Genomic DNA, 26,893 nt, shown 5'->3' with positions numbered 1-26,893 from the left:
CAATGTAAAAACACAGCTAACTTTTAAGCTTAAATGTAAATAATTTGCAACTAGGTACCTATCTTTGTTGTTGCTGTTGTTTCTCTCAGTGTGTATAGAGACTAAGGAAGTGCCAGCTATGATGGGGTGGATTGCTGGGAAGACATAATCATGTGAGTCCTGATTTTCCCTCCATGGTACCTACTCACTTAATAAGTTGTGCGACTTTGGGCTAGGAACTTTAGGTATAAGGTTCTTCATGTTTAAAGTGAGGATTATGCCCGGCCGGGCGTGGCTCAGCGGTTGAGCGTCGACCTAGGATCCAGGCGATCGAGGTTCGATTCCCGGTCAGGGCACATGCCCGGGTTGCGGGCTCGATCAATGACTCTCATCATTGATGTTTCTCTCTCCCTCTCCTTTCCTCTCTCTGAAATCAATAAAGATATATTTTTTAAAAAATAAAATAAAGTGAGGATTATATCACCTCCTTTATAGGGCTGTTGAAGGATAAATTAAATTTATTTTTAACATCTCTAAACTAGTCAATGGTATGCATAGATTTAAAAATAATTGTTCCCATCCATCCTTCCCTTTGGGGGTGTTCTTTGAACTTGCCATGAAATCTAATTTTCATTACCACTGCACTCTCCAACTTCTCATCTATCTCCCCCCCCCCCCCCCCTTCTGTCATGGGCACCAGCACCACTGCCATTTACTGCAGATCTGCTCTATGTCATAATCTGTCCTAAGAGTTTTACCAGTGTTACCTCATTTAATTCTCATGATATGATGTGGTACATCCCATACTTATCCTTTCTTACAGAGGGGGAAACTGGCTCATAATATAATGCTCAAATTAACAGCAAGGAAGCAGCAGATATTGAACTAAGTTCTGGTGCTCTCACTCCAAAGCCTGTCAATTTAGAAATGTTGAATGATTTGCTATTCAGCTCAGAATTTCTATAACCCCTTGCAGTTCGTGATGTTATGGGATCATGAACCCTTTGAATCATACGGTATTTGTGCATTGCCATGGATTAAATACCCATATACACAACAAACAGCAGAGGAGTTTCAGGAGCTGTCTGGATTCTAAAAGTCCACCAGGAAGCTTGGACAGCAAACCAGGTTCCCAGTTGGCAGCGATTGCTCTCTGTCTCTTGAAATCCCAGCACAGGGACTGCAAAAAAGATTAACTGCTGCTAAGAAATTGGAAATAGCTCCACAGGACTTGCATAAGAAATTTTTGTTTGGTTTTCAAAAACCTTCTGAAATGTTATTTAGCTATATTATTATCATTATTATTCATATATTAAATTATATTCATAATATTCCATCCTATAAATTTATATTTTAGTGCCTTTTCTTAATTCACTTTCAAATAGCTGATTATCATAATTATAGTATCACCACTGCATAAGCTTTATTAACCTCTACTACTGCAAATGACTGGAAAAGGACTTTCAACTTAAATTAAGATGGACAAATTCTGTTCAATGATTTCCTGTTGCATAAGCAGCCAAACTTGAAAATAATATGTCTTTCTAGTGAAAGTTGGGAACAAGGCTCAATGGAAATACTTAACCTGCAACATCCATACATTGCCTGAGCTTGATGTTCTTGTTAATGACTTAAACCTCCAGGTGAAGGGACACCAGCTGCTCACCACCTGTTGGGTGACCACTGGGAGAATTATTGGATGCTGTAAGGACTGGGCTCATAAAAGTCCATGAAATGCTTGGCCTTAAAGGAATATGATGCTTGAAAGAAACAGGAAGGTGTAATGGGCACTGACACATCTTAGCGTGGATTAGCATCAGAGGTATTCTTAAAAACAGAAGCCTTGACTTTATTATGTTTGATTGACAAACTGAAAAGCAAATAAAATATAGAGAACACATAATATGGATTTTATTTCTGAAAATGGTTTCACTAGTTCTTTATTTTACTTTAACCCAAAAGCTGTGGCAATATGACCTATATGTTTAAATGAACTATAAATGAATTGGTGAGTGATTAAAATAGATGGGGCAACAAAACTGTATCCTCTATTATTACCTACAGAATCTGTGTCACTTAGTATGAATGGCAGGTCTTCTGCTTTTCTGAACATATTTTTAAAGGTAGGACATTTAAAGCAGACAATCAACTATAGCATATTATATTATATTTGTTCTCATATAAAATTATCCTAAAGAAAAGCTCACCTTTATGTAAATAAATTTGAGTATTGGACATAAGTGCTATGTCTTAATAGTTTCCAAGAATGGAACTGCCTTATTAATATCTTCCTGACTATCTGAAAAGAGAGCAAGAGGATTTACTTTTGGTGTCTAATTGGATGTATGTGAAGGCATAGTAGAGAAATAATGCCAAAGAACATTTATCTTTGCCTATTTTATGAGGCTAGATTTTTTTCACATCTTAATTTTCTTTCATATTCGTAAAATTTAGTGTCGTGTGAATATTCCTTTTCAGCAGTGCAAAAAAACATTTCATACACTATGATTGGATTATAATTGTTGTCACTTATAATATCCTTCTTTCTTGAAAGATACAAAGAATATAGTCTTACAAAGATAAAAGAATATAGTTTTGATATAAAATGTCTGCAATTTATTTAGAAAATATGATTGAATACACCTTTTATCACCAATTTATATTATTTTTTAGTTGTGACAGATTTAAATTGCCCCCTAATGACCTGTTATTTTATATATCTCCTGTATGAAATAAAATTTCAGTTACTCAGGATGGGTGTTAACAATGGGCTACAAAAATTAGAGCATTTTAAGCAGTTTTGACTAAAGCATAACCACAAATACACAATATCAACTCTTATAAATGTTTCAGTTACTCAGGATGGGTGTTAACAATGGGCTACAAAAATTCGTCTATTATATAAACCAAGCAATTTGCATCAGATTATTAAATACTAATAACCTTAAATTATAGCAAGTTAAAATTAAGTATTTGATTTTTTATTTTAAAACATTTATATAGAATAAACAAGTTCATTATATTATATATTTGTAATATTTATTATTTTTTAAGATTTCTTAAATTGACTTTTAGAGAGAGAGAAGAAGGGAGAGAAAGAGGAAGGGGAAAGAGAGAGAGAGAGAAAGAGAGAGAGAAATGTCGATGTGAGAACAATACATCTATGGGCTGCCTCCTGCACCCCCCTACTGCGGATGGAGCATACGCTGGGCATGTGTCCAACTGGGAATCGAACTGGTGAACTCTTGGTTCATGGGGCAACACCCAACTAACTCAGCCACACAGGCCAGGGCTATATTTGTAATATTTAAATGTCAACATTCTTCCTGCCCCCAAACCAATAATAGAAATGCAATTATTCCCTGCTTTCTGTTATTTGAATTTCAAGTTTTACTGTTATTATGGTCTGCAGATTAAGTTACTGTCTTATATTGTAAAGGAATACCTGAGCAACTGGACTCGTCAAGTTGGAAGTCCATGCAGTTGGCAAAACCATCACAGCGCTGGTGAACTGGGACGCAGCTGTTAGAGGACGTGCACATCAAAGCTCCATCAGAACAGCGGATGTTGGCTGGGGAAAGAACAACCATCATCATCTTTTTCTTAAAAGAATTTTTTCCAATGAAATAATAGTGTATTGTATCATCCCTCATTTTTCTAGTCCTATATTTAAATTATATATTAAATCTAATAAATTAAAAATTTCTTCAAAGAGAAGTGTATTGATGGAGTCATTTCTCAGTTCCGCATTATGAATGTATAAAACACATCATGTGTACTATGTGGTCCGAATTAATTTTAGACTAGAGGCAAATTTATATCAGGGAAGATCTCTGTTGCTCCCCTAATGTCTCTGATATTATGTGCAGTTGAACTGATAGGTACTGTTGCTCCCTTGAATGTTCATTTTCCAACTGAGTTATTAGTCATGAGTGGGGGCAAAGCACCTGTTAGATCTGGGTGATGATGTCGGTCACTGCAGCTCCACGTACTAGGACTGTATGACTTTATAGCATTGTGTTAGTGCGTGATATAGGTATTTTACAAATCCCAGAGTCTCTTGTTAGCCTGACATCAAGAAACAAGCATAAGTCTTACTCATAAGGCTGATTGTTTCGGAAAAATGTGTTCATTGATGCCTGTCAAGGGTACAGCCAGTTCAATGGCAATCTAGTCCTGCAATGTACTGGGCTTCCCTTGGATGCTCCCTTAGGCCTTAAACTGTATTGCTGGTGTTCCTCCCTCTTGTTTGCTAGTCTCTTTAAGATTCTGGCTTCCGCTAAAGCAGCAGACTATGCTGTAGACTCCTTTTACGAGTTAGGGCTGAAACAGAACATTTCATTCCAGGCTGCCATCATGTACCTCTATTCTCCTGATGACTTGAAAACCTGGAAATCAGCAGATCTGGGTTTCAGGCCTGATCTCTGTTTTCACTGGTTCTACCTCCATTTTGCACCAAACCAATGTTTAATGTCTCCAAGCCTTTTTATGTGATAGCTCTTCTATCTAGCATTGCTATGTGTTTGGAATAGAGGGAAAGTGTCAAAGCATGAACCCACTGCACCATCTTCTCAAAAATACTAGATAGGTTTAGAAAGCAATAAATAATAATGATATTGGTCTACACTGTTTCTGCACCCCTGTTCATCTGAGTCATATAATGTGGAAGACGGCAGTGAACAACCAGGGCTTTCTGGGGCTTAACCAAGTTCAATGAGAACAGCTCTGCTTTTCTTCAATAAACTTAATGGTATCATATACAATATCCTATTTGAACATTTTAATCCAAACCTAATGATAAAAATTTAAAAAGGATTGATTTGGGAAGTAACTTCTATTAGAATTAAGACAATTTAGTTCAAACTTCTTAAGCTAAATGGACAGTTTAGAAGCCTCAAGAATAGAAATCCCCATGTATGGTTCTTGCACATATTTTGTCAGTTATTTCACAAATATATTTTTCTTTAAACATATTTATGGGCTGGAAGGAATTGTTTATTTAGTTATCATAGGATACCGGCAGTTTAATTTTAGAATTGCCTATCAAAATTTACTTTCAAGTTGGATATAAAAAATGATGTTTTTAGGAGTATGTATTTCCATTATTAAAATGCTGGTTCTGAACAATTAAAGTGACGCTCTTCACTCAGCAGTCCTTCCTGAAGTGCTTGAACATCCATTCAACACCAATAAATATTATTAAGCTGTCACTACATGTAAGACACTGTGCTTAGCACTTCAACTGAAGGACACAGGGGAGGCATTTTTAAAAATAGAAATCAGGACATATAAAGCAACAAAAGCAAGATAACAATGCTAAAGTGATCAACAGTTCAAAATAATACTAAAAGAAATGCCATAAGGCCAGAATTAGTTGGCAAAGCATTGGAGTAGATAAGCATTTTAAAAGCAAGAGATTTCTTTAGTGTAGGAAGGTCTGTAAAGGCTGAAAGTAAGAGTAGTCTTGAGATGTGCTTTAAATTTTAATGTTTCCAGAGAAAAGCCATTTAGCACAGTGGGAATAAATCTATAGACTGACTGAGAATCAAAAAATTTGATATTGAAACTGTGAGTAAAGCAGTTTGCCTTTGACCGGGGAACTTGTGTAAGAAGGTGGTGCAGAGAAACTTACAAAACAAGGTTGAAACCAGATTTCTAAGGTCCCAAGAAAAAAGATAATCTTTAAGCTTCTCCAAAGGGTTAAAAGATTTTAGGGTATACATTGACAGGATAAGTCACATTGCGCACCAAGTAAACTAGAAAATAGCATAATTTCGAACTCATAAGATGAAGAGATGCTTGTAAAATAGCATGTATTATGAATGCATCTCTATATCCACATGTGTATATGTATAAAATATATACATATTTTATTATCATTTTTTTTGTATTTCAAGGGGCTGACACTTTATTTCCTCTTTTCCAATTTGGAAACCTTTTATGTTTTCTTCCTGTCTGATGGCTGTGGCAAGGACCTGCAGTACTATATTGAATAAGAGTGGTGAAAGTGGACATCCCTGTCTTGTTCTGATAGCTTATTTTTAAGTTGACTATACAATAAAAATCTGTAACCTATTAGTGGTATAAATTCTCAATTATGGCCCAAAGAGCATTAAAAAAACATAAAAATATATCTATATAAAAAAAAGTTTTAATTTATAAAAAGTTTTTCTTTTTTCTTTTTATAGTAAGTTTTCAGTTTAGACAGTAAAATTGACCTTTTACTTTATGAAACTGAAAACTAAAATCATAGTTCTGGAGCATTTTAAATAGTGTAACATCAAAGTGAATGGGTGTTTATCAATTTCCTTTTAAATGTAGGTGGCAAATATTAATTGAATGCAATTAATATTTATTGACACATATACATCAAAGGACATTTTGCCAGATACAGGACAATGAATTAAACCATTACTCTCTTTTTCTCTTCTGTTATTAATACATATACAACAAAGAAAAATTCCAAAATTAGTCCAAATAAGCTATATATAAAATGTATTATTTTTTACTTTATTTTTATTGTTGACATTATTGCAATGTCCTCATCCCCTCCCGTACTCTGTCCAACTCCCCTTGGCCCCACCTCCCCTTCCCTCTGGCTATCACCACATTGTTGTCTATGTCTATGGGTTAGGCATATATATGAAATTTATAGGAAACTAAGATTTTCACGTTTCCCTTGACAATATCTACTTCTGCCACATTCACTTTCAAACATTATGTTTTAATGTCTATAAAAATGCTTATTTCAATCTGTCACCATCCTAGAGGTCGATCTTCTTTCTTACATAAGTGCGCTAAGTAACACAGAGCATCGTGTGGCTTTTAGCTCATTCACTCAGGTACTCAGGTAGATGATACATTAAAGATAAACAATTTATGAATGTTTCATTGGAGTTACTTCCCTAAAGCAAAATTCCTGTTGTAGATTATAATTGCTGCATAAAAAATCAACCCCAAATAAAGCATGTATGACTATGGATGTGAACCTATTCAGTATTAAAATAAAAAGTAGTGTTCAGCTGATCAGCATTTCTAACAGCAGAATAACCATGGTCTTCGGGCCATGAGCATGAAGGCTACAGCCCTTCAAGGCCCAAATGAACCTATCACAAAGCAGGGAGGATATTTACTATAACCTGGAATTAAGTCCAGCCACTACTCTTACTGAAATATCTTGGCAGTTTAAATAATTTTAAATAAAACTATAAAAATAATTTAATGGGAAAAGGATAATAATAATTTAATATGCGTGTATTATGCACTTTAGCATATTAATTCACTTAACTCTCCAATACCTCTATAAAGTAGACTTCACAGCATCATTTTAATGTTGAATAAACTAAGGAACACTTTTCTAAGAAGGGGAGATGTCACGTGCAGAAGATGATCTTTACACTATTATTGAGAAGCACCATAGGACGTTAAGATCATAAGTAACATATTTAAATGTTGATAATAACAATACTGATAAAAAGCGTTGATCTACAAATCTTGGGAGCATGACCCATTCCAAGTGTTCAGTAAGTGGTGCTCAATCAACTTCAAGGGAGGTATCAACTACTAGTGGGATAAATCAAAGTCACAAAGTAGGTAAATTATCCACTTCCCTGTTCCTCACAGCTGTCTATCACTGATGGATGGCCTCCTTTGCCTCACTGAGCAATTCTCTACCTCCCTTACCTGCTCTAGGCCCTGGGATATTAAACTATATGGACACATTAACAAGCATCTTTGCCCTTTGGATTTTGATTAGGTTTGGCTTTTGTTAAGGTTTGGCAAATAGGTAGCACCAGCAGGAGATTAATACAAGGGAACAGGCTGTGAGATCACCCTTTAACCAAACACCACAACTTTTCGTAAATGAACCTCTTTGATTCCTGGTTCATACAACTGTTTCCTCCTCTTACGCGCTCTGGTCTATTGGTGATAAAAGCCCTATTCTGCCTATCCTATTTGGTTTCCCTATGTGTACTATATCCCTTGTAAATAAGCCCTTTATTAAAATATTCTCATATTCTACAGTATCAATGTGCTGTCTATTTCTTGACAGAATATTGATTATATGATATCTCATGAAATCTTCTTGGTAAACACGTTGCTGTCAGTGTGAAGAATGTTCCTAGTTTTGTGTTATTTTCCCACATAACTAAACTATACTTGTTTTTTCTTCATTTCTTAAGGGAAAAGGGATATTTTTGGTAAAATAAGTGTCACTTCGGTTCATTAAAACAACATGTTTCCAATGGAAAAACAATATTAAATACAAACTATTTCTAAATGTTGAACTCATCACAGATTTTGTTTAAACATTCTGACCACTACAGCATTTATTTTGCAACAACAGAGGCCTTCAAATATCAATTGTTATTGATTTTCCTGCTTAAAACTGTAAACATCTCAGAATCCAATCCCTACAACATTTAAACACGTGCAAGCCTCTCAAAACAAACAAACCAAAGAAACCTCTTGTTTTGACCTACATCCCAGTAAATGTCAGCTTATTGAAACAGTTGCCTATAATTGATTTCTCTGTGCCATTTCCCATTTTCTCTGCAAAAGACTGACTTCAGAGTTCCTCCCTCAATTCCACAGCAAGTTCTCTCCCTAAGAGCACCAGAAACTACCTTTTGCTTCTCCCAACCTATATTTTTTTAAGCCTAATCTTTCCAAAACATTCCAACCTCTGACCACTGTCTGATAACGCATTCCACCTTTAAGTTTATCAGTCTCCTTTTGTTGCTCTGAGGTGTCTATGACCACATCTTGGTGCCCTCCAATGTTTGGCTTTCTTAACTGTCTTTTAGGATTCTGTCTGCCACCTTCTTTTTATTCATTATTATCTCACCTCCACCACAGTTTTAACCATCATATGCTGACGGCCATGTATCTTTATAGATCTTGTGCCACAGAAGCCACACATGCAACATGTTTAGAAATGAAGCCCCGGTCCTACCCTAACAGGTCCTCTTCTTCCTATTTTCCCTCGCTCAGGAAACAGCAGATTCGCCGTCTCGTTGCCCAGATCAGAAACTTGGAAACTGTTCTTGAGTACTTTCTCTTCCTCTTTACCTGAATGTCTCTGAAATCTATTCCTGTCTTTACCTCACACCATTATTTAATCAATCCCTTTGTATTTAGATTACAATATCTCCTAAGCAGCCCTCCTTCCTTGCTCCAATCCATTCCATGTACCACCTACAGGGCTGCTTAGCCCTGCATGACAGGGAGGTCTCCTCAAGATCCAGTCCCCACCTGACTCTCAGACTTATTTCTACATGTCTCTCCATGAACTACTCTAGTTATATGAAATATGCTTCAAAGAACCTTTTCACTATTCTTGGAACATTCTTCACTGGAAGTAAGCATCTCTGTTTTCCTAATGACTACCTGTCTTTCCAAATTTGGCTCTTTTTAAAGTTTACAGACGCCCTACCGCCACAGTCAGAGGGTGACCTATGTATTCAATAACCCTGTGTCTATCTCTGTCCCAGAACCTGTCACATGGAATTCCCAACGATCACTCACCAATCTCCTTCAGTAACATATAATGTATCTATGAGCTGAGCTGGTACAATGCCATATCCACCTGTATCATCAATGCCCAATACAATATGTGGCATAAATTGTGTTCCTATTGAAAGTTTGTGAACAAATGAATGAATGAATGTGAGTTTGCAAAATGTCATTCTAAAACAGCAGATAAGCAGCCCAGAAAAAGCCATGATTATACCTTCAATTTTTTGGTAAATAGCCATCACTGGATGCTTTTATTCTGTAATTTTGCTCTAGCATGTTCGTTTTCACACAACTTACCCTACAGAGTCAGAACTCTTAAATATCTTAGAGATGAACAGAGGCAATTCTCTCATGATAGCAGTCTATTCCTAATGTGGACTTATTTCCCTTCAGGAGCAGAATTTCATATATTGCTACCTCATCAAACACCAATTTCCAACAAATGTCTAAAACTACAAAGATACGGTACTTCCTTAAGCTTCTCTTTAAATAGCATTGTTATTTAAAGTTAAATATCACATGACTATATTGAACTTAACATGATTTCTATTGGCCAAATAACACGAAAGCCCTGATGGGAACAGGGCTAAGTAATTAAGCAGGCTTTTTCTTCTTTATTCATTTCCATTTGTTTACCCTGCCTCTAAGAAAATATTATAAGATTTGACAAGCTGCCTTTATTACAGAAAGAATATACTTGTATTTAATAACAGGGAGATAGAAAACCAATCTCTAAGTGTAAGCCAGGAAAAGTAGTTCACTGATTTAAGACTGAAAGCTTTTTAATTTTTTTTATTTTACAGTTAAGGCTGAAGCCTTTAAAACATTTAAAAGCTGTCTCCCTTTTCCTTTGTTCATCTTTACTCCCTTTCCAATAGTTACCATAATTCCAGATGCCTACACTAAACAGGGCACTGATATTGCCTTATATTTCTGTCAATGTTCACCCCTTATGGTTATGTTCCAAATAGCCTTTTACTATTTTTTAAAAAATTGTGGTCATTAACATATGGTTTATGAAGCCCTATAACTGCAGCCCTTGACACAAATAGAGTTTAATATAACACCAAGCAAATAAACAAATAATTAAGTAAAATATTAATGGTGCTTGGATCCCACCACAATTATGTGCTCGCCTTAAAGTTTTGTGTAATTACTTAACTAAAACTCTTCCTTTCCTATCTGACATAGGCTAATTATAATAAAAATAGAGGTGCTAAATAAAAGGGCTGGGGGTTTTACATGTATTCTCTCAAATCCTCACAGCCCTATAAGGTAGGTATTATATGTTTGATGAGCCTGACTCAAATAACTTACCCAAGGCTGCACAGCTAGTGACAAAGATGAGATTCAAGCCTATATCCTTAGCATTTACAGGAATCCTTAATGACATGATATTTACCCATGTCATTGGGTAACTTCCAGGACAACCTGGAAGTTGTCCAGGTCCAGCCTCTACCTATATATATTCACTAAAATAAATATTTTTCCATAGCACATTGTGTGATCATCTTCATGAACATTTATAGTGGGAAGAAATGATAATTACCTGTCTTCAATCAATTTCCACAAACATGTTAAAAAGATAACCAATACATAAGACCATCCCCATAGGAATGACTCAGATGTAAGTAAGAAAGGAAATCAGATAAGTTTAACAGAGATTAGGGTGACTGCACAAACAGAATGCTTCTAGAAATGCCAAGCAAGGGCTACATGCTTTGTTTAGAAACACAACACAAACAACTATGTTATTGATGATACGGCCATGGTAGGATTCTAGAAAATTTTGTTTTATCTGTCAAGCTCTCTTGATCATTTCCAAACAGCATTTCTTCCCTGGCACACTAAGTTAGTGAAATGACTCACAGCAGCTGGATTCATCTTCATTAGAGTGGCAGTCAGGCACTCCATCGCATAGCAGGAGGGATGGGATACACTCCAGGGTAGAGCACTGGAACTCCGTTATACCACAGAGCTGTGGAGGGGGGCTGAGAGAACAATCCATTTCATCCGATCCATCTGTGCAATCCTCCTGTCCATTACATTTCCCTGAGAGAGGGATACACTGGAGTGTGTAGACACAAGAAAACTGATCAGCTTCACAAGGTGGTGGCTGTGTTGTGACAGGACCTGAAAAAAGAGCATGTCAAGTCATTTTTGGCATTAGGAAAGTTATGTCTCTGTCTAGTGATGAAACATTGTAAGATATATTTATTTTTGGATAAACATGAAACATTTTGATAATTACTAAGTTAATTTCCAATTAGGAATACTATGAACTCTGTAAAACATACAAACATGATTAGAGAAAATGTCTTATCTTAATCTCAGAAAGAACATTCTTTATATATATATTCTTATTTATTTATTTATTGATTGATTTCAGAGAGAGGAAGGGAGGGAGAGAGAGAGAGACAGAAACATCAGTGATGAGAGAGAGGCATTGATCGGCTGCCTCCTGCACGCCCCCTACTGCAAGCCCACAACCCTGGCATGTGCCCTGATGGAATCAAACCGAGATCTCCTGGATCTTAGGTTGACGCTCAACCACCGAGCTACTCCGCCAGGGCAAGAACATTCTTATAAGGAGCATCACTGTCATAAAAATGGGAATTTTACTTTCAAATTAAAGGAAAAATTTTGATTCATGATCTTGAAATTTGATTAGTAAATCAGATTTTCCTTGAGAGTAAATATACTTTTACACAGTAAGTTAGGTTCTTTCAAAAACTGCACTAATAATTTTAGAATTTAAGGCAATTTTTATTATATCAGTATAGAGTTTATTAACTGTCTCTCAGTAGCCTCTATGTGGGAAATTTGGCTCCTACTACATGGTCAGTGTTGAGTCACAAAAGCAGAGGTCTGCATTGGTTTTGTTGCAGTGCACTTTGGCCTTGGGTCTTGAGTTCAACTCAAGGGCCATGTGCTGCCATATTTAAAGTGCAGGTGAAATCATAGTTTAAGCCAGGATACTGCACTAGCAGGAATTTTTAGGATAATGTGGTTCAAACCCAACCATTTTTACAGATGAGGATACTGAGGTCTATAAAATTTGAGTGCCCAAAAGTTCAGTGCCAGTTGATAAACTTTTATCATGTGAAACTATTCAGCAGCAAAGGTTTAAGTCAACTTGAAGTCAAAACTTAAAGCATTAGCAGACTCTTGTATATTCACACATGTGAATATACAGCACTGTACTTATTTTCTGGAACATTAGTGGAACTAAAAATACAGCCCAGTCAACATAGCTCAGCAGTTGAGCATTGACCTATGCTCTAGGTGATCACATTTCGATTCCCTGTCAGGGCACATGCCCGGGTTGTGGGCTCGATCCTTAGTCGGGGCATGCAGGAGGCAGCCGATCAATGACTCTCATCATTGATGTTTCTATCTCTCTCTCTCCCTCTCTCCCTTCCTCTTTCTGAAATCAATAAAGACATGCTTAAAATAAATGAATAAATAAATAAGTAAATAAATATACAGGGCTGCATCAATTTGCTGGGATATTAGTGGAACTGTTCTTCATATTGTCTCTATGACAGTTGTTGATGGGCTCATCAGTATATTAAGTGAAAAAAATAGTAGTGGGGATCAGTTCAGAAACAGTTTATTTTGGGTTCTTGACTTTTTAAACTTTTTATTTATAAATTCTATGAGAATGATTTGTTTTATATATAAAGGTGATGTGAATTCATTTTAAAAATGAAATATGAAAGTTCCTCTCCCTCTCCACTCACTCAGTAGTGGTGATATATTCAGAGTGCATTTACACTCCAACTCTCTGATCTAACTCTGTGTATCTGAGATCCATGCAGTGTCTTAGGGAGCCTGTTCTTGGAAACCAACATATTTAATCAGGGGAGGAGTAAAAACTTTGAGACATTAGTACCATGTTCTTACCTAACTATCTAAGATCATTGAAGCATATAAAATTGCAGTGTTTCAATGTCAACATTCTAAATTCAAACTTAGAAAGTAAATTGGACTTCATATATACATAATTTTTATATTTAACCATGACCAGATAAATAGTTTGTCTTTATTCTTTTTGTTAGATTAATCTCACATTTAAGAAAGAGTAGACATCCTTACTTTTATGTTTTAAAATATTTTATGCACTGAACATTTATCTTTATGAACTCACCAAAGGTTAAAAAAGTTGAATAAACTTTTTGCATGTGCTGAAAATCTAGAATGAACTTTAGTAACTACATTCCTATTTCTTAGCTAAGTTAAGACCTTTTCTGAAAAGAGGGAAAAAAAGGAACAAAAAAAAAAAAGAGGGAACTAATTTTCTCTATTCCAAGACAAACACAAATTCCTATGTTTCTCACTCTATTTCAAATGTGTGTGTGTGTGCTCCTTTATATTTTTTCCTAACATTAGATATGAAAAAACAAAATTCTCTCTTTTATTTTGAGGTAGCAATGTCATCAAATTTCAGAGCCATTTATATAAGAAGGTGCTCACAACTCACTTATTCTAGGCCCTTCTTTACAAAAAAGCTGAGGAGCTTGTGCTCTCTCTAAAGCATTCTGTCTTGTACTGACTATAATGGATTCAGTCTTCCAACAAGATTAAGGTGTTCATTCCCTCAACAGTCGGGAAATTACCAGATGACAACTCACAGCTGAGTTCAGCTCCAGGAATTTCCCTCTAAAAGTGCGCCGCCTTGCTGGGCCGAAGTGGCTCAGTGGTTGAGCATCGACCAACGATCCAGGAGATAGAGGTTCGATTCCTGGTCAGGGCACATGACCGGGTTACGGGCTCTGTCCCCAGTGGGAGGGCGTGCAGGAGGCAGCTGATCAATGACTCTCTCATCATTGGTGTTTCTATCTCTCTCTCTCACTCTCCTTCTGTCTAAAATCAATAAAGACATATTTTTAAAAATAAATAAAAATTTTTTAAAAATTGAAAATAAATGAGTACACCACCTCACAGGAACAGCTCCATTCATTGACTGGTTAATTGTGGATAAGATGACCCAACCCCTATGTCTCGATGTGGGACATCTATGAGGGCCAGCACAGCTCCAGAGTTCCCCATCCACTGCGGCCCCTATTGCACCTGCCTCACAGCTCAGTCCCCCCACTGACCAGTCCTGCTTCCTTCACTTCACAGGGCTTGTTCCTGAGAGAATTTCCAATAAACCTTCTACATGGGAATCTTTGCCTCAGAGTCCACATCCCTAGGAACCCGATCAAAGGTACATCCAACCATCAAAATGTACCTTGTCTTAAAAATTAAATCTCCCCTGAATCACTTCTCAAATTTTCCAGTGAAGTATTTCTGTGCAAGAGGAATATGAATGTGCACCCCTGTGGGAGTCTATGGAGACTCTTAGCCGGAAGCCCTTCTCTGTAGGCTCGACAGTTCTTTTAAGTCTCTTGTTTTATCTAATGAAAATTCTGCATATAGATTATTTTTAATATAAAAGCTTCCTCCAGTCCTCATTTCAAATAAATTGCTTGCTTATGGAAAGTGTACTGTGTTTATCTTTTGAATTGAAAGTATCCTGCTATAGTCTCTCTTTGAGAAGTTAAGAAATTTTCCTGAACTTTTCCTAAAATTTTAGTATCAATGTATTTATATTTTAATGTTGCACATGGATTTACCTAATTATTATAGGTAATGTCTTTTCATACAATCTTGTAAAAAATGTACAGTTTTAATTGTTCTCTGTTTTAAGCTGAAAAATCTTAGCACTACCTTCAATGTATATTACTAAGTGAAAAAAGTCAATCTGAAAAGGCTACACATTGTCTGATTCCATCTATATGATATTCTGGAAAAGGCAAAACTGTGGAAAGAATAAAATGATCAATGGTTGCCAGGAGCTGAGGGGCAGGAATAGTTGAGTACACAGAGCACAGGGGATTTTTAGAGTAGTGCCATTCTGTATGACATTGTAATGGTGGATACATGCCATGCAATAGACTGAATGCTTGTGTCTCCCCATATTTCATGTGCTGAAATCTAATCCCCAAGGTCATGATATTTGGAGATGGTCCCTTGGGAAGTGACTGGGTCACAGAGCCCTCATGACCCTATTAGTGGCCTCGTAAAAGTGGCTGGAGGCAGCTCCCTTGCGCCTTCTACCTTGTGAGGACACAGCAAGAAGGCACTGTCTATGAGGAAGCAGTTTTTTCCTGGACATCAGATCTGTTGGCAGCTTGATCTTGGACTTCCAAGCCTCCAAAATTGTGAAAAATGAGTGTTTATTGTTTGTAAACCACCCATTCTATAATATTCTGTTTAGAAGTCTGAACAGATTAGACATGCCATTACACATTTGTCAAAGTCATAGAAATTACAACACCAAGAGTGAAGCCTAATGTCAACTAGGGGCTTTGCATGATAGTGATGTGTCGATGTTGGTTCATCCAGTGTAATAAATGTACAGTTCTGGTGGGGGATGCTGATCATGAGGGAGGTTGTGGGTGTGGAGGGAGATGGGTATACTTGAACTCTGTAATTTCCACTTAATTTTGCTTTAAAGCAAAAACTTCTCTTAAAAAATAGAGTATATTTAACATATATATAAAGTATATATAACCAATATTCCTCAGAACGTATATTCTAGCCTGTACTGAGTGTTTACTGCTTTTCTTTTTGTAATTTCTATGTTCTAGTTTCTTTAAACTCCTTTTAAAATCCAACATTTAAAATACATACTACTTTACTAAAACGTAGTATGGATTGGTCAAGCACATTGGTCCATTTCTTACCACACCCACTGACACGCAAGGCCAGTGAATCCACAAGCAAATGGTGCCAGATCAGTCCTAACCCTAGTTAGTTGCCTTGGAAATACATGTTGTTCATTACATGAGAGTGTTACTCTGTGGGAGAGCACAGCACAAAACTAACACCTACATCGGGCCAGCAAAGTGAAATAGCACATTCAGTGCTGAGAGCATCATTTTCATATGATACCAAAGACTACCAAAGAGGAAGAGAAGAGTTAGGAAGCCTTGGTGACCATGACCGCAGGAGAGAGAGAAGGGCAGAAAGATACCCCAAGAAAATGCAGATTCATTTAACAACATAATTCATTATTTAACTTAAAAGTGTTTTTTATTGTTAACTCAAAATGGCTCTGACTATATCTGATTAAGGGTATTGTGTAGACCTGATGCTGGGGCAAGAAGAAGACTGTTCTGAAAGCTTAGTACATGTGCGCACACACACACACACACACACACTTTAAATTATTACATCAGATTTGGGGAATGTTTCTCAAATGGACCACAAGTCTCAAGTGTGTGGAGATCACCAATAAAGTGTCTCATGTTGTAGTCTGCAACTGATTTACTCTTTGCACACTGGAGCTACTTCAAGGCTGTACCAACAATAAAATTATGCTGACTCCCTAGTATCTCCCCAAATGTGCTTCTCCGGTGCAAAATAAAGATGTGGATTTATAGCTATCACCTAAAAGTTGTTTAAAGTCATCGTTCTCTTGCCTATATTGCACAAGTCACATGACAAGCACATAAGCATTAGCTCTCATGTGTTTCAACAGAAAACAGGTTAAGAAATGCTGATTTAGAGTACAGGGGGTTTGTTTTGCAAGACAGTTTTGAGAACAATGATTCTGAAGAAAATCTCACAATCAAAGCTATGCTAGTTCCATCAAGAAATGTCGGTTGTGTCATGGCCACAGCATCTTTACCTGGCCTTTAACATTCTAGAGGTGTGATTTCACATTGTGTCTGGACATTCCAAGTTAGGGCTGGAAAAATGTTAAACTCCCTTTGAGAATAAAGTGACATCTTAATGCCCAACCGAGTTAATGGCTTGAGGCATGTGTTCAATAAATACTTCTTAAATTGACGAATATAAATCAATGGTTAAAAGAGTTTTGCTTTCTATGATTAATTAATATAAAGTGACCAAAAAAAAAGAAAGAATGCACTGACTGACTGTATCCACTGATTTAATAAACTACAAAATAGGATAGATCCGAAAAATAGAAACTACAGAGCTCTTTAAAAATAACTTTCTAATATATTTTAATATAAATCTATAATTTAGTAACAAAAATCATTCACTTACATAGATGTTATGGGTTTTTACCAATTGTTTTATGAGATTTCACATAAAGGACTTTTGTAAGCAAGGCTATATATAAATGTGTAAAAATAAATCTGCCTTTTTGTTTTATAATAAATGTTAGGAGAGAGAAAAAGAAAATATTTCAGAAAAAAACCACCTGAGACAAAAGGGTGTAGGAACTGGCATTATTAAGTAACTTTTACATTTCCTGTAACCAAGAAATTCCTCTGATTACCACACTGTACTTCATTTTGTGCTACACAGCAAGTTACAATTTCTGACATTATGGTTATTTCTTTGTTCTCTTACAGAATGTTGAATTTCATTGTTCATTTAGTTTGGGCAGCAGCTGAAACATCTTTCTTAGAGCCATGAAAATTTCTTTGTACTGATAATTTACAGTGAAATACAATGAAAAGTTCTCATGAATTTCATATAAATCCAATAAAAGCCTAAATTGCCCAAGGATAATCTGATGGATTTTTATCTTTATGATTAATATGTTTAGTGAAAGCAAAATGGATTGCCTGTGTTGAAAGGAAAAATACTTTTAAAGAGGAGGAAATAAGCTCTTGCCAAATATTGCCATACTCAATGACACAAATGGTAAAATGCTCATTGTAAAATACATCAGTTATAAGCTGGTAATTGTTTGTCTCTGGTGCGTTATTTTATTCACAAAATGGAAAAATATCACAAAAAACTATGAAGGAAAATATTATGATTTTTAAGTGCAATTCCTAAGAATTCCTGGTTTGAAGTTATTTTGAATTATAATTTTATATTTATCTTTTCTTAAGTTTCTTTATAAAGTAAAAACATATTCATTTATTTTTTAATTTAAAAAATGTTATCTGTAAGGTGGAGTCCTAAGAGAATCGTTTTGATCTTCTTATTTAATTTCAGTATCTGCTAGTTTAAATATTCCTAGAACGATGATGGTATGTGACCTCTGTTTGGACTGAAAACAACAGAAGGGTCTGGAACATACAGAGAAGTGCGGGAACATGTGGAGTATATGAGTCGGGAGGGCTTTTTAAGCTCGTCTGAAAGGCTATGCGAAAGAGAAGAGTTAAAAGCCTGACAGAAGAGACTAAGCGAAGGAAATTTAAAAGTTCCTGGAAGTTGAATCCAATACAGAAGCTGTTAAGCTTCTGAGAACAAAAGCCAAAGAGAAAGTGATAATTATTTTCAAAGTGAATAGCTAGAGCTAGCCAAGGCTAAAAAGCTACAATAACTATAGGAGAGAGCTAACAGATTCAAAATGTATGTAGATATACATACAGGCACTTACACATGTATGTATATATGTGCACGTGTGCAAATTTTGTGTGTATGCATCTCTGCATATGCACACATGCATGTGCACATACACATACTTTATTTTAAACAGTGTTCACTGGTGATAGAAAGTCTTCTATCACTGGAGAGGTTGGGCAGTGATGTTGGGCAACACGGGGGAGAGAAAACATGAGACTATGGTGGAGGGGTGAATACCTTATTATCAGAGGTCTTTTTCCCCCTCAGCACACACAGAGATTGCAGACTCAAAGAAAATCAAGAAAATATTTTCCATACCAGGGAAAATCAGAGCTGAAGACAGAGAAGGCACTAAGAGGCCTCCAAAGAGTTATCATTTTTACTCAACATCAATATTTGCCATGATTATAGAGAATTCCTTCTTAACTAAAAATAGTGATTTCACTACAAGTGACTGAAATTGTATAAATGAAGAATTTTCTGCCTTCACATAACCCAAAATAATCTAAAACTTATGCGAACGGAGAAACATATGAAATGTTAGGTTGCTGGTCATTTCTTTCTTGTCATGAGCCCTGGAACCCAGAGAGACCCTAGTGGGTTTCATACTCATTCCCATTTTATCATTTCCAGATGGTGCTAGAGTTCTTCATCTGACATATTTTTACTGTTGTGGCCTCTATTATATGCAACGTTGGACCAGGTTATGTGCTTGGTCTAATATAATGCTATTGTTCACTGATAGCTCTATTACTTATTAACTGCAACTTTATTTAATAGTCAAAGAATTCCCTAAATGCTGAACTCTTGATCTCTAACTTTAAGGACAATATTATGAAATAGAGTTCCCTTTTAATTCATGCTCCATATTGCTTATAGTATACAATTCCCGAAGGTAGAATTCTGCTCAAAAATGGTTCTTCAGTGTCTTATAGGTTTAAGTCCACTGTTCCTAGAGGATTAAATATCACTGTCCTGTTGGTATTCAATGACCTGACACCTGACTTGGCCTCATGTATTTTCTCCCTGCGAAACTGCAGAGAAAATAATGACTGTTCCAGATGTGGCAGGGTTATACTCTCCGCTGGCTGGGACGGGGCCAGGAAAGAGAATGGCATGCCAACCCCGCGAGTGGAAAGGCTTTTCCTTACAGAAATGATGAGTGGGTATTTAGGCACCCATCACTTCTTAGGTCTTTGTCTTTGTGTAGAAGGCTTGAGAATCGAGAGCGGGAAGCTATCTTTCCATCACACACCATAAATATATAAGTTAAAGGAAATCTGACTGCGAGGGAATATTGCACAGTTTCTGCGTACTTTGGGAACACCTGTTTTACATGCCTCGGGAAGCTCAAAGGAGAGACAAGTGACTTACTGAGGTGAGCAAAAGAGAAGACCACTCAGGAGTCCACTGCAGTCCTACCTCTCAGCTGTAATGTCCTGACTATCTCTATGATCCTACCAAACACAGAAAGTGGCTATGGTACCATGACTTCCAGTTAACAGGGCATTGCCACTAAAGACAGGAGCACATGTTTCTATGTTTAACTTAATATTACTTTTGAGGAATATGAATGAGTAGCTTAACTTAAAGTTTGGAGTGCTACATATGAATGTATAACTATTTTTAAAACCACATCGTTTTTAAGACTAATTCCTGCCTTTCTAATAGAATAAGTAAAAGTGATTATTTCAGAGTGTGCTGGGCTGTCTTGCCCCACATGGAACACTACAGGAGGCCCGCCAAGCGAACCTTTCAGTAATTACATTACAGTCAGTAAGAGCAGAAGTGTCCAAAAGCAAGACTACCTGGACTGACCTCTTACGTGATCAATAATCTACTTGTCCTGCAGGAAGGACGCAGCCATGTGCCTGTCATTCTTTTGGACCCCCTTTTTTTACCCAAATCTGGTTATTTCTCTAGCCTCAGGTTTCATATTTTAAGAAAGTTTATATTAGTGAAGATAACTCATACATGTAAACCCATTACTTTCGGTAAGCCAAGCGATTTTTTGTTTGTTTGTTTTCTATTTTCCCATTTCCAACTATTTTCCCAAAGAGTAACCAGTCTTTTCTGGGTAAAATGTTCTCATATGCCAATAAGATGCTATCAGAAAAACTGGTCATTCTGTTGAAGTCATTTGTTTTTCAACTGAAAAAATATTTTCTTAAACAGATTTTTAGTAAGGCAATGTCACTTTCTTATTCTATTTCTTAGGTTAAAAACACACAAACTTGTTTTCAGAAAGTCTAGATGTTTTCCAGATAACAACACATGTGTTTCAGGGATTCAGAAAACCCATAATAAAAGTAGACTCTAATAGCTCAAGAACAAAACATCGCCAGATTGACCTTGGCTCAGAATAGCACCCGGAATCTCGTAGACATAGTTGGCCTGCTAAAACATTTGGACTGCTGTGTATTTGAGTGAAAAAAAGTTAGTAAAGGTTATGATATTTTTAAAAATGACTAGGAATTTAGGAATTGGTTTTTGTTTCCATACAGTAGGGAAATTACTAAATCACCATACAATGTTTTATTTCGTATATACATTATATTGCATGCATATTCAAGTATGCTGTACATGTATATTTACATACTGTATGTACATAAATACATATATTGATATGTGTGAAAAATACCATTGTTCACATGAAAGCATTCACCTTTAAGACAGAGTGTTGGGACAGTGATTTGTGGTTTGTCTTCAAGTTCAGGTTCACTATACGGCACTTGCCAAATACAGGCTAATAGAAAAGGGTTCACACTGAGACTGATTTTTTCATGGTTGTCATTTGGATTTTTTCTCCTTAATTCAACAAAATTCCTTCCAGCCTGATGCTCAGCAGGAAACCAAGTATGAACCATTTCATTGTATAACAGGCAAGCTTCTTGCTCCCATAAGCCTACTTGGTACTAGCTTTTAATACCATTTTCTGGTTCTTGTTATTGCCCTCCTTTTAAATCTAATATTCCTTCCAGGAGTTAAACTGTGAGGACCTCATGACCCATGATACTAGATTTAAGACCTAATAATATTCTATAAGCTAATAAGTGAATTAGAATTGACTAATAATCACTTTCCTTCAGCTTTTTGTACATTCATCACTATTCACTTAAAAATTAGGTCCATGAATCATGAACTGAATAAAAATTATAAAAATGACCCATGCATTAAAACCACATTTTAAAAATTTATCTATAATTGCTATAACTTCAGACATAAAATGGATATCTACTCTATGTCATATGCTGACTTGAAATTTATATTTTTTCTTAATCACCTTAAAAGCTAAAGACTTCTCATTCTCACTAAAATCTAAAAAACAAACAAAATAATGACAATGGGGATTTTTCAATGTAGATAGAGAAACTAAAACGTCAGGAAACAAGCTATACTACGCATATCACAAAATACCACGTAAGGCTTATTATAGGAGAGCTGCAACTTAAGGCTCAGTCAGATCTAGAACAGAGTTTGGCTTCCTGTGGGGAGGCTTAAAGATAAATTCATGAAGGAAAAGGCTTCTGCTCTGCCCTCAAAAGTAGAAAAGGCTTTATACAGAGGAGGTAAAGGGCAGGGCGTTCCCAGCCAGGAAGCAGTAAGACTAAAGTCAGAGAGAGAAGAGTATGGGGCATGGCTGGAGAGAGGTAAGAGGTGCTATTTTAAGGGATCATTTTGCAGAGACATATAGACAGGGCAGGAGTTGTATTAGAGAATAAGAAACCCATTTGGTAGGCAACTGGGAGCTTCTAAGCATTTTTCTTCTTTTCTATAACTTGTATGAATTTGTAGATTTTGACTAGTTTCTCTTTTATTTCCTCTTTAGCTGTTAGGATATATACAGAGAATTTACTGTTGCTGGTCAGCTTCATAAAATTTGGTTCATATGTTGCAGAATATTCAGGCTTGATTATGATTTAAAAAGACAGAGCATGGCCTCATCCAGAGAAGGATGGTGTGGAAATTAGATATGAAAGAGTAGCTAAGGGCACCGACATATAGACACATGACTTGGGCTTGGTCTGTGGTGCACTTCCAAGAAGCTCTTTTAATTTTGAGGGAGTGACACAGGGATGGATAGGGGTTATTAAGAGTGATGGCAAGGAAGCAGATGCCCCAGCTTCCAAAACAATTACTTAAAGGCAATGGAATTAGCCAGTTTTACTCTCTGTTTTAGTCAATTTTAGTTGTTTTCCACTCCCTTTTCTCTTTTAGATTCTCAGTTTTACATTTCATACTTGGAGTTATCTGGTATCCTTTCAATAAATTTATTTTCTTCTTAAATTGTCCTAAACCAGATTTTGTTGCTTACTGTAAAGAGATTGTTTTTGTTATTGAGGCGCATAAGGAAGATACGAGGCTTACTTTTCTGGAACTGGCACTATAATAGGGGCTAGGAGATTAATTTGGTACTTGTATAAGATGGATGTCAGTAAATTAGATAAAACAGTTATGTAGCCATTACAGAGATTCTGATGAGTAATAAGAAGGCCTTGCATGGCCTGCAGCGCTCAGTGGTTGAGCATCGACCTAGGATCCAGGAGGTCACAGTTCGATTCCCGGTCAGGGCACAGGCCTGGGATTCGGGCTCAATTCCCAGTAGGGGGTGTGCAGGAGGCAGCAGGTCAATGACTCTCTCATCATTGATGTTTCTATCTCTCCCTCTCTCCCTTCCTCTCTCTGAAATCAATAAAAAACATATTAAAGAAAAAAAAAGAAGGCCTTGAACTAGAGTGTGAGCAGTAAAATGAAACTGAGTGGGGGAAAAGAAGGCAAACACTATAGAATTTGTAGCCTGAGATATGTCGTAAGGAAATAAAGGAGTAAAAAAACAACTGATTTTAAAGTGGATATTTAGAAAAAGTTAGAAAAGCACTGACAATTTAATGACATGTTTTATGGTTATGCATAACCAAGAGGTTTCTTGGGAGTTTTTATCAACTCATACAAAGGATACAGATATCCTTATTATGGAATGAGTTTCATTCGCTATGTTCTTCATTCACAGTGCAAAGTAAATGTGCCCACCCTTTGTCCTGAACCATAGCCTCAGTTTTCAGTCGTCCGTCTGGCTGGGAGGGAGGTAGCACCACTGCCCCGGAGGCTCACTCCCTGACCCTGTGTGCGGCAGCCCATGGTACCAACCGTGTGCATCTCTTCCCAACCTCACCTCCAGGGATGTCACACAGGACACCTGAAATCAACCATGCTAGGAATATTTGCACCCACAAAATAGGCAAATGCTACAAATCAGGGAGGGCTCTTTACAAAAAGAAAAATGAGAGCAAGATTACCAGCAAACTGCTATTTCTCACGGATATTCAAGGATGTCTCAAGAAATTACTTCTGTGTATTTGATGATGCCACCAAGTCAAATGGAATCATCTTAGAACACAGGCCTTAGAGCTGAGAGAGTTTCAAATACATTTTTTACCACTTTAAGCTTCCAGGTATGCATCATTATCCCAAGATCTCCTTAGACTGTGAACTCCGGGAGAGCTGGTGATACAATTGTATTCATATCTGTCCTTCTAATCTCAATCTAGACAGCACACATGCTCAACATTCATTGGTTCAATGAAAGGCTGGCCACTCAAGTTTACACACACACCAAGTACTGAGAAGTCTTCTGCATCTAACTGCAATGACAGCCCTGCTGTATCTGTCAGCCCTACCCCGTAGGCCCCCTTCATCTTCCCGCTCCTTCTCTCTGGACTCTGGCCCTTTCTGTGTCATTCTCTGCTTCCCTTCTGCTGTCTTGATCTTTTCCAACAAATCCAGTCCATACAATCAGAAAAAGGCAGAGTTGGAAGAGACTTAAGGGTTATCTATTTCATTTCATTGATGACAAAACATGGTCTAGGAGTAAAATAATTTTCTTAAAATCATACAAATATTTTGTGGCACAGTCATAATTTAGACTCATGCCTCCAAAAGTTTAGTCCAGTTGTCATCTTTTTAGCATTCAATACAGTCACAGAATCTGTTGGACAATTCACTAATCGCTCTCTCTCTCTCTCTGTGTCTCTCTCTCCAAGCAAGGGTTTGAGAACAAGACTGAAAAGAGAGTTCATTGATGGCAGTAAGGAGAGGTACCATATAAATTCAGTTGGCAACAACTTCTAATTATTCCTCTATCCATTTAACATATTTATTTCTCTATTCAAAGTACATTTATTGAATCTCTACTATATAACAGAAACGCTTCTAGGCTTGTAGGATACATCACCGAAGATGATATAAATGATGATGGTGATGAAAACAGACAAACATCTGAACCTCTAAATAATCTGTGTTCAAGAGAATACCCCTGTCCTGGAAATGTTCCCTAGTAACACTTGCTGTTCAAGTCCAGAGACGTGAAACAGAATAAGAATCTCTATCCAAGAATGAGGCAAGAACAACTGTCCTTTAATAGTGATGATATGAAGAAGGAGAACTTGTGGCTGCTCATTCCCCTCGAATTCCTAATGAATATTATTCTTTATTTTGTTTGGCACTTTGCTAGTTGCTATCATTTTGCATTTACCAAGTTAAGATTTTTTAAAAAGGTGCCCTAGGATAGTATTTCTTTCCTTTGGAATTTGCATCCCTCCCTGAAGACCTATTTTCTTTCAATTCAACAAAAAGACTTCTCAGCTTTTAAACACACGGCAGCACATATTGTTATTTACTGTGTATTCTGTAATGGAGCATCAGACTTAGCACTTCTCAGTTAGGACCGTTACTGGGTGTAAGATGAGATGTCTTAGATTACTTAAGAATTATTGTTAGGCTTTTCTAAATGGTTATTTAATTGCCTGAAATAGTTAATGAAACTCTTTTAGACAAGGCACATTGCCTAAATCTTGAAAATAATCATTTCATGGATGACAAATATCAGGTCAAATGGGCAGTAGGGGGTTTAATGAAGGTTTTGAACCCAGTTCTTGATTGTAAAGTAGACCTCAATGTTGCCACTTGTATTAGTTTCCTAAGGCTTCTGTAAAGAAGTACCTCAAACTGGGTGCTTCAAGCAGCAGAAATGTATTCTCTCACAGTTCTGCAGGCCAGAAGTCTGAATTCAAGCTGTTGGCACAGCTATGCTCTCTCTGAAGGCTCTACATGAGAACCCAGAAGAATCCATTCCTTTCTTTTAGCTTCCAGTTTTGCAGGCAATTCGTGTCATCCCTGGACTCACAGAGGTATAGACAACCTCTGTCCCCTTCATCACATGGCATTCCTCCTGTGTGCTTGTTTGTCCCTTCTCGTCTTCTTATAAGGACACCGGTCATACTGTAATAAGGCCAACTTTACTCCAGTGTGACCTCATCCTAACTTACATCTTAATTATATCTGCAAAGACCTTATTTCCAAATAAGGTCCCATTGTAAGGTTCAGGGAAGGACATGTATTTTGGGAGCACACTATTCAACCCAGGACACCAGCAAACTCGGAGCTGAGATAATCTGCTTCCTTCCTGTCACTTCCCTCCAGCTGAGTCTACTGGTATTTGCCCATTTATTAAACTCCTGATGACATTATGTAGAAACGTATCATCCTATAATTCAAGCATCCTATAATTTCTCTCCCATTGTTGTTTCCAATACTTTGAAACACTTTCTATAGTTTTAAAAGCAGTAGTATCCTACCAGCTCTGTAAAATGTTTATGTATAGTGGTGATAAATGTGACCCTCTTTGCTTCAAACTATAGGAAAAACTCAGCAAACATCTTCTACCCTTGGAAACTCACATGGCTAAAGAAAATAGATCCTGTGAAAAGAAATACATTTCCCTGCTGATTCAGAATTGATGGAGATGTTTTATTGCATTGAGAATGCCTCCATTTAGAAAACATCCTGGGAAACTGAAAGTAATTAAAGGGACAATGGAGAAGCAATAATGCAGAAATCGAAGATTCTTTAGGGTGGTAAAGGGGCTACTGTTATAGGGCAATCTTCTAAATGGAAAGAAAACTACAGGTAACTTGTGGTGACAAATGCTATAGTTCTATGTTCCTTTGTGTTATAGAAAAATGTATATTTTGGGAGTGGAAAGAGGAGGAGAGTTAAAATATGAAAATCCCAA

The 26,893-nt window shown here is 36.7% G+C and overlaps 1 protein-coding gene across 1 annotated transcript in view; it reads right to left on the bottom strand.

The window, feature by feature from the left end:
- Positions 1–26,893, bottom strand: part of MALRD1 (MAM and LDL receptor class A domain containing 1) — a 543,727-nt gene that overhangs the window by 96,134 nt on the left and 420,700 nt on the right. The window contains 2 exon segments of the mRNA XM_087815868.1: positions 3,425–3,550; positions 11,368–11,631. Of these exon segments, the coding sequence (XP_087671994.1) occupies positions 3,425–3,550; positions 11,368–11,631 (390 nt within the window).

Source organism: Miniopterus natalensis, chromosome 1, assembly GCF_054644295.1.
Source record: "Miniopterus natalensis isolate mMinNat1 chromosome 1, mMinNat1.hap1, whole genome shotgun sequence".
Taxonomy (NCBI): domain Eukaryota; kingdom Metazoa; phylum Chordata; class Mammalia; order Chiroptera; family Miniopteridae; genus Miniopterus; species Miniopterus natalensis.
This window is presented reverse-complemented; position numbering and strand designations above follow the sequence as displayed.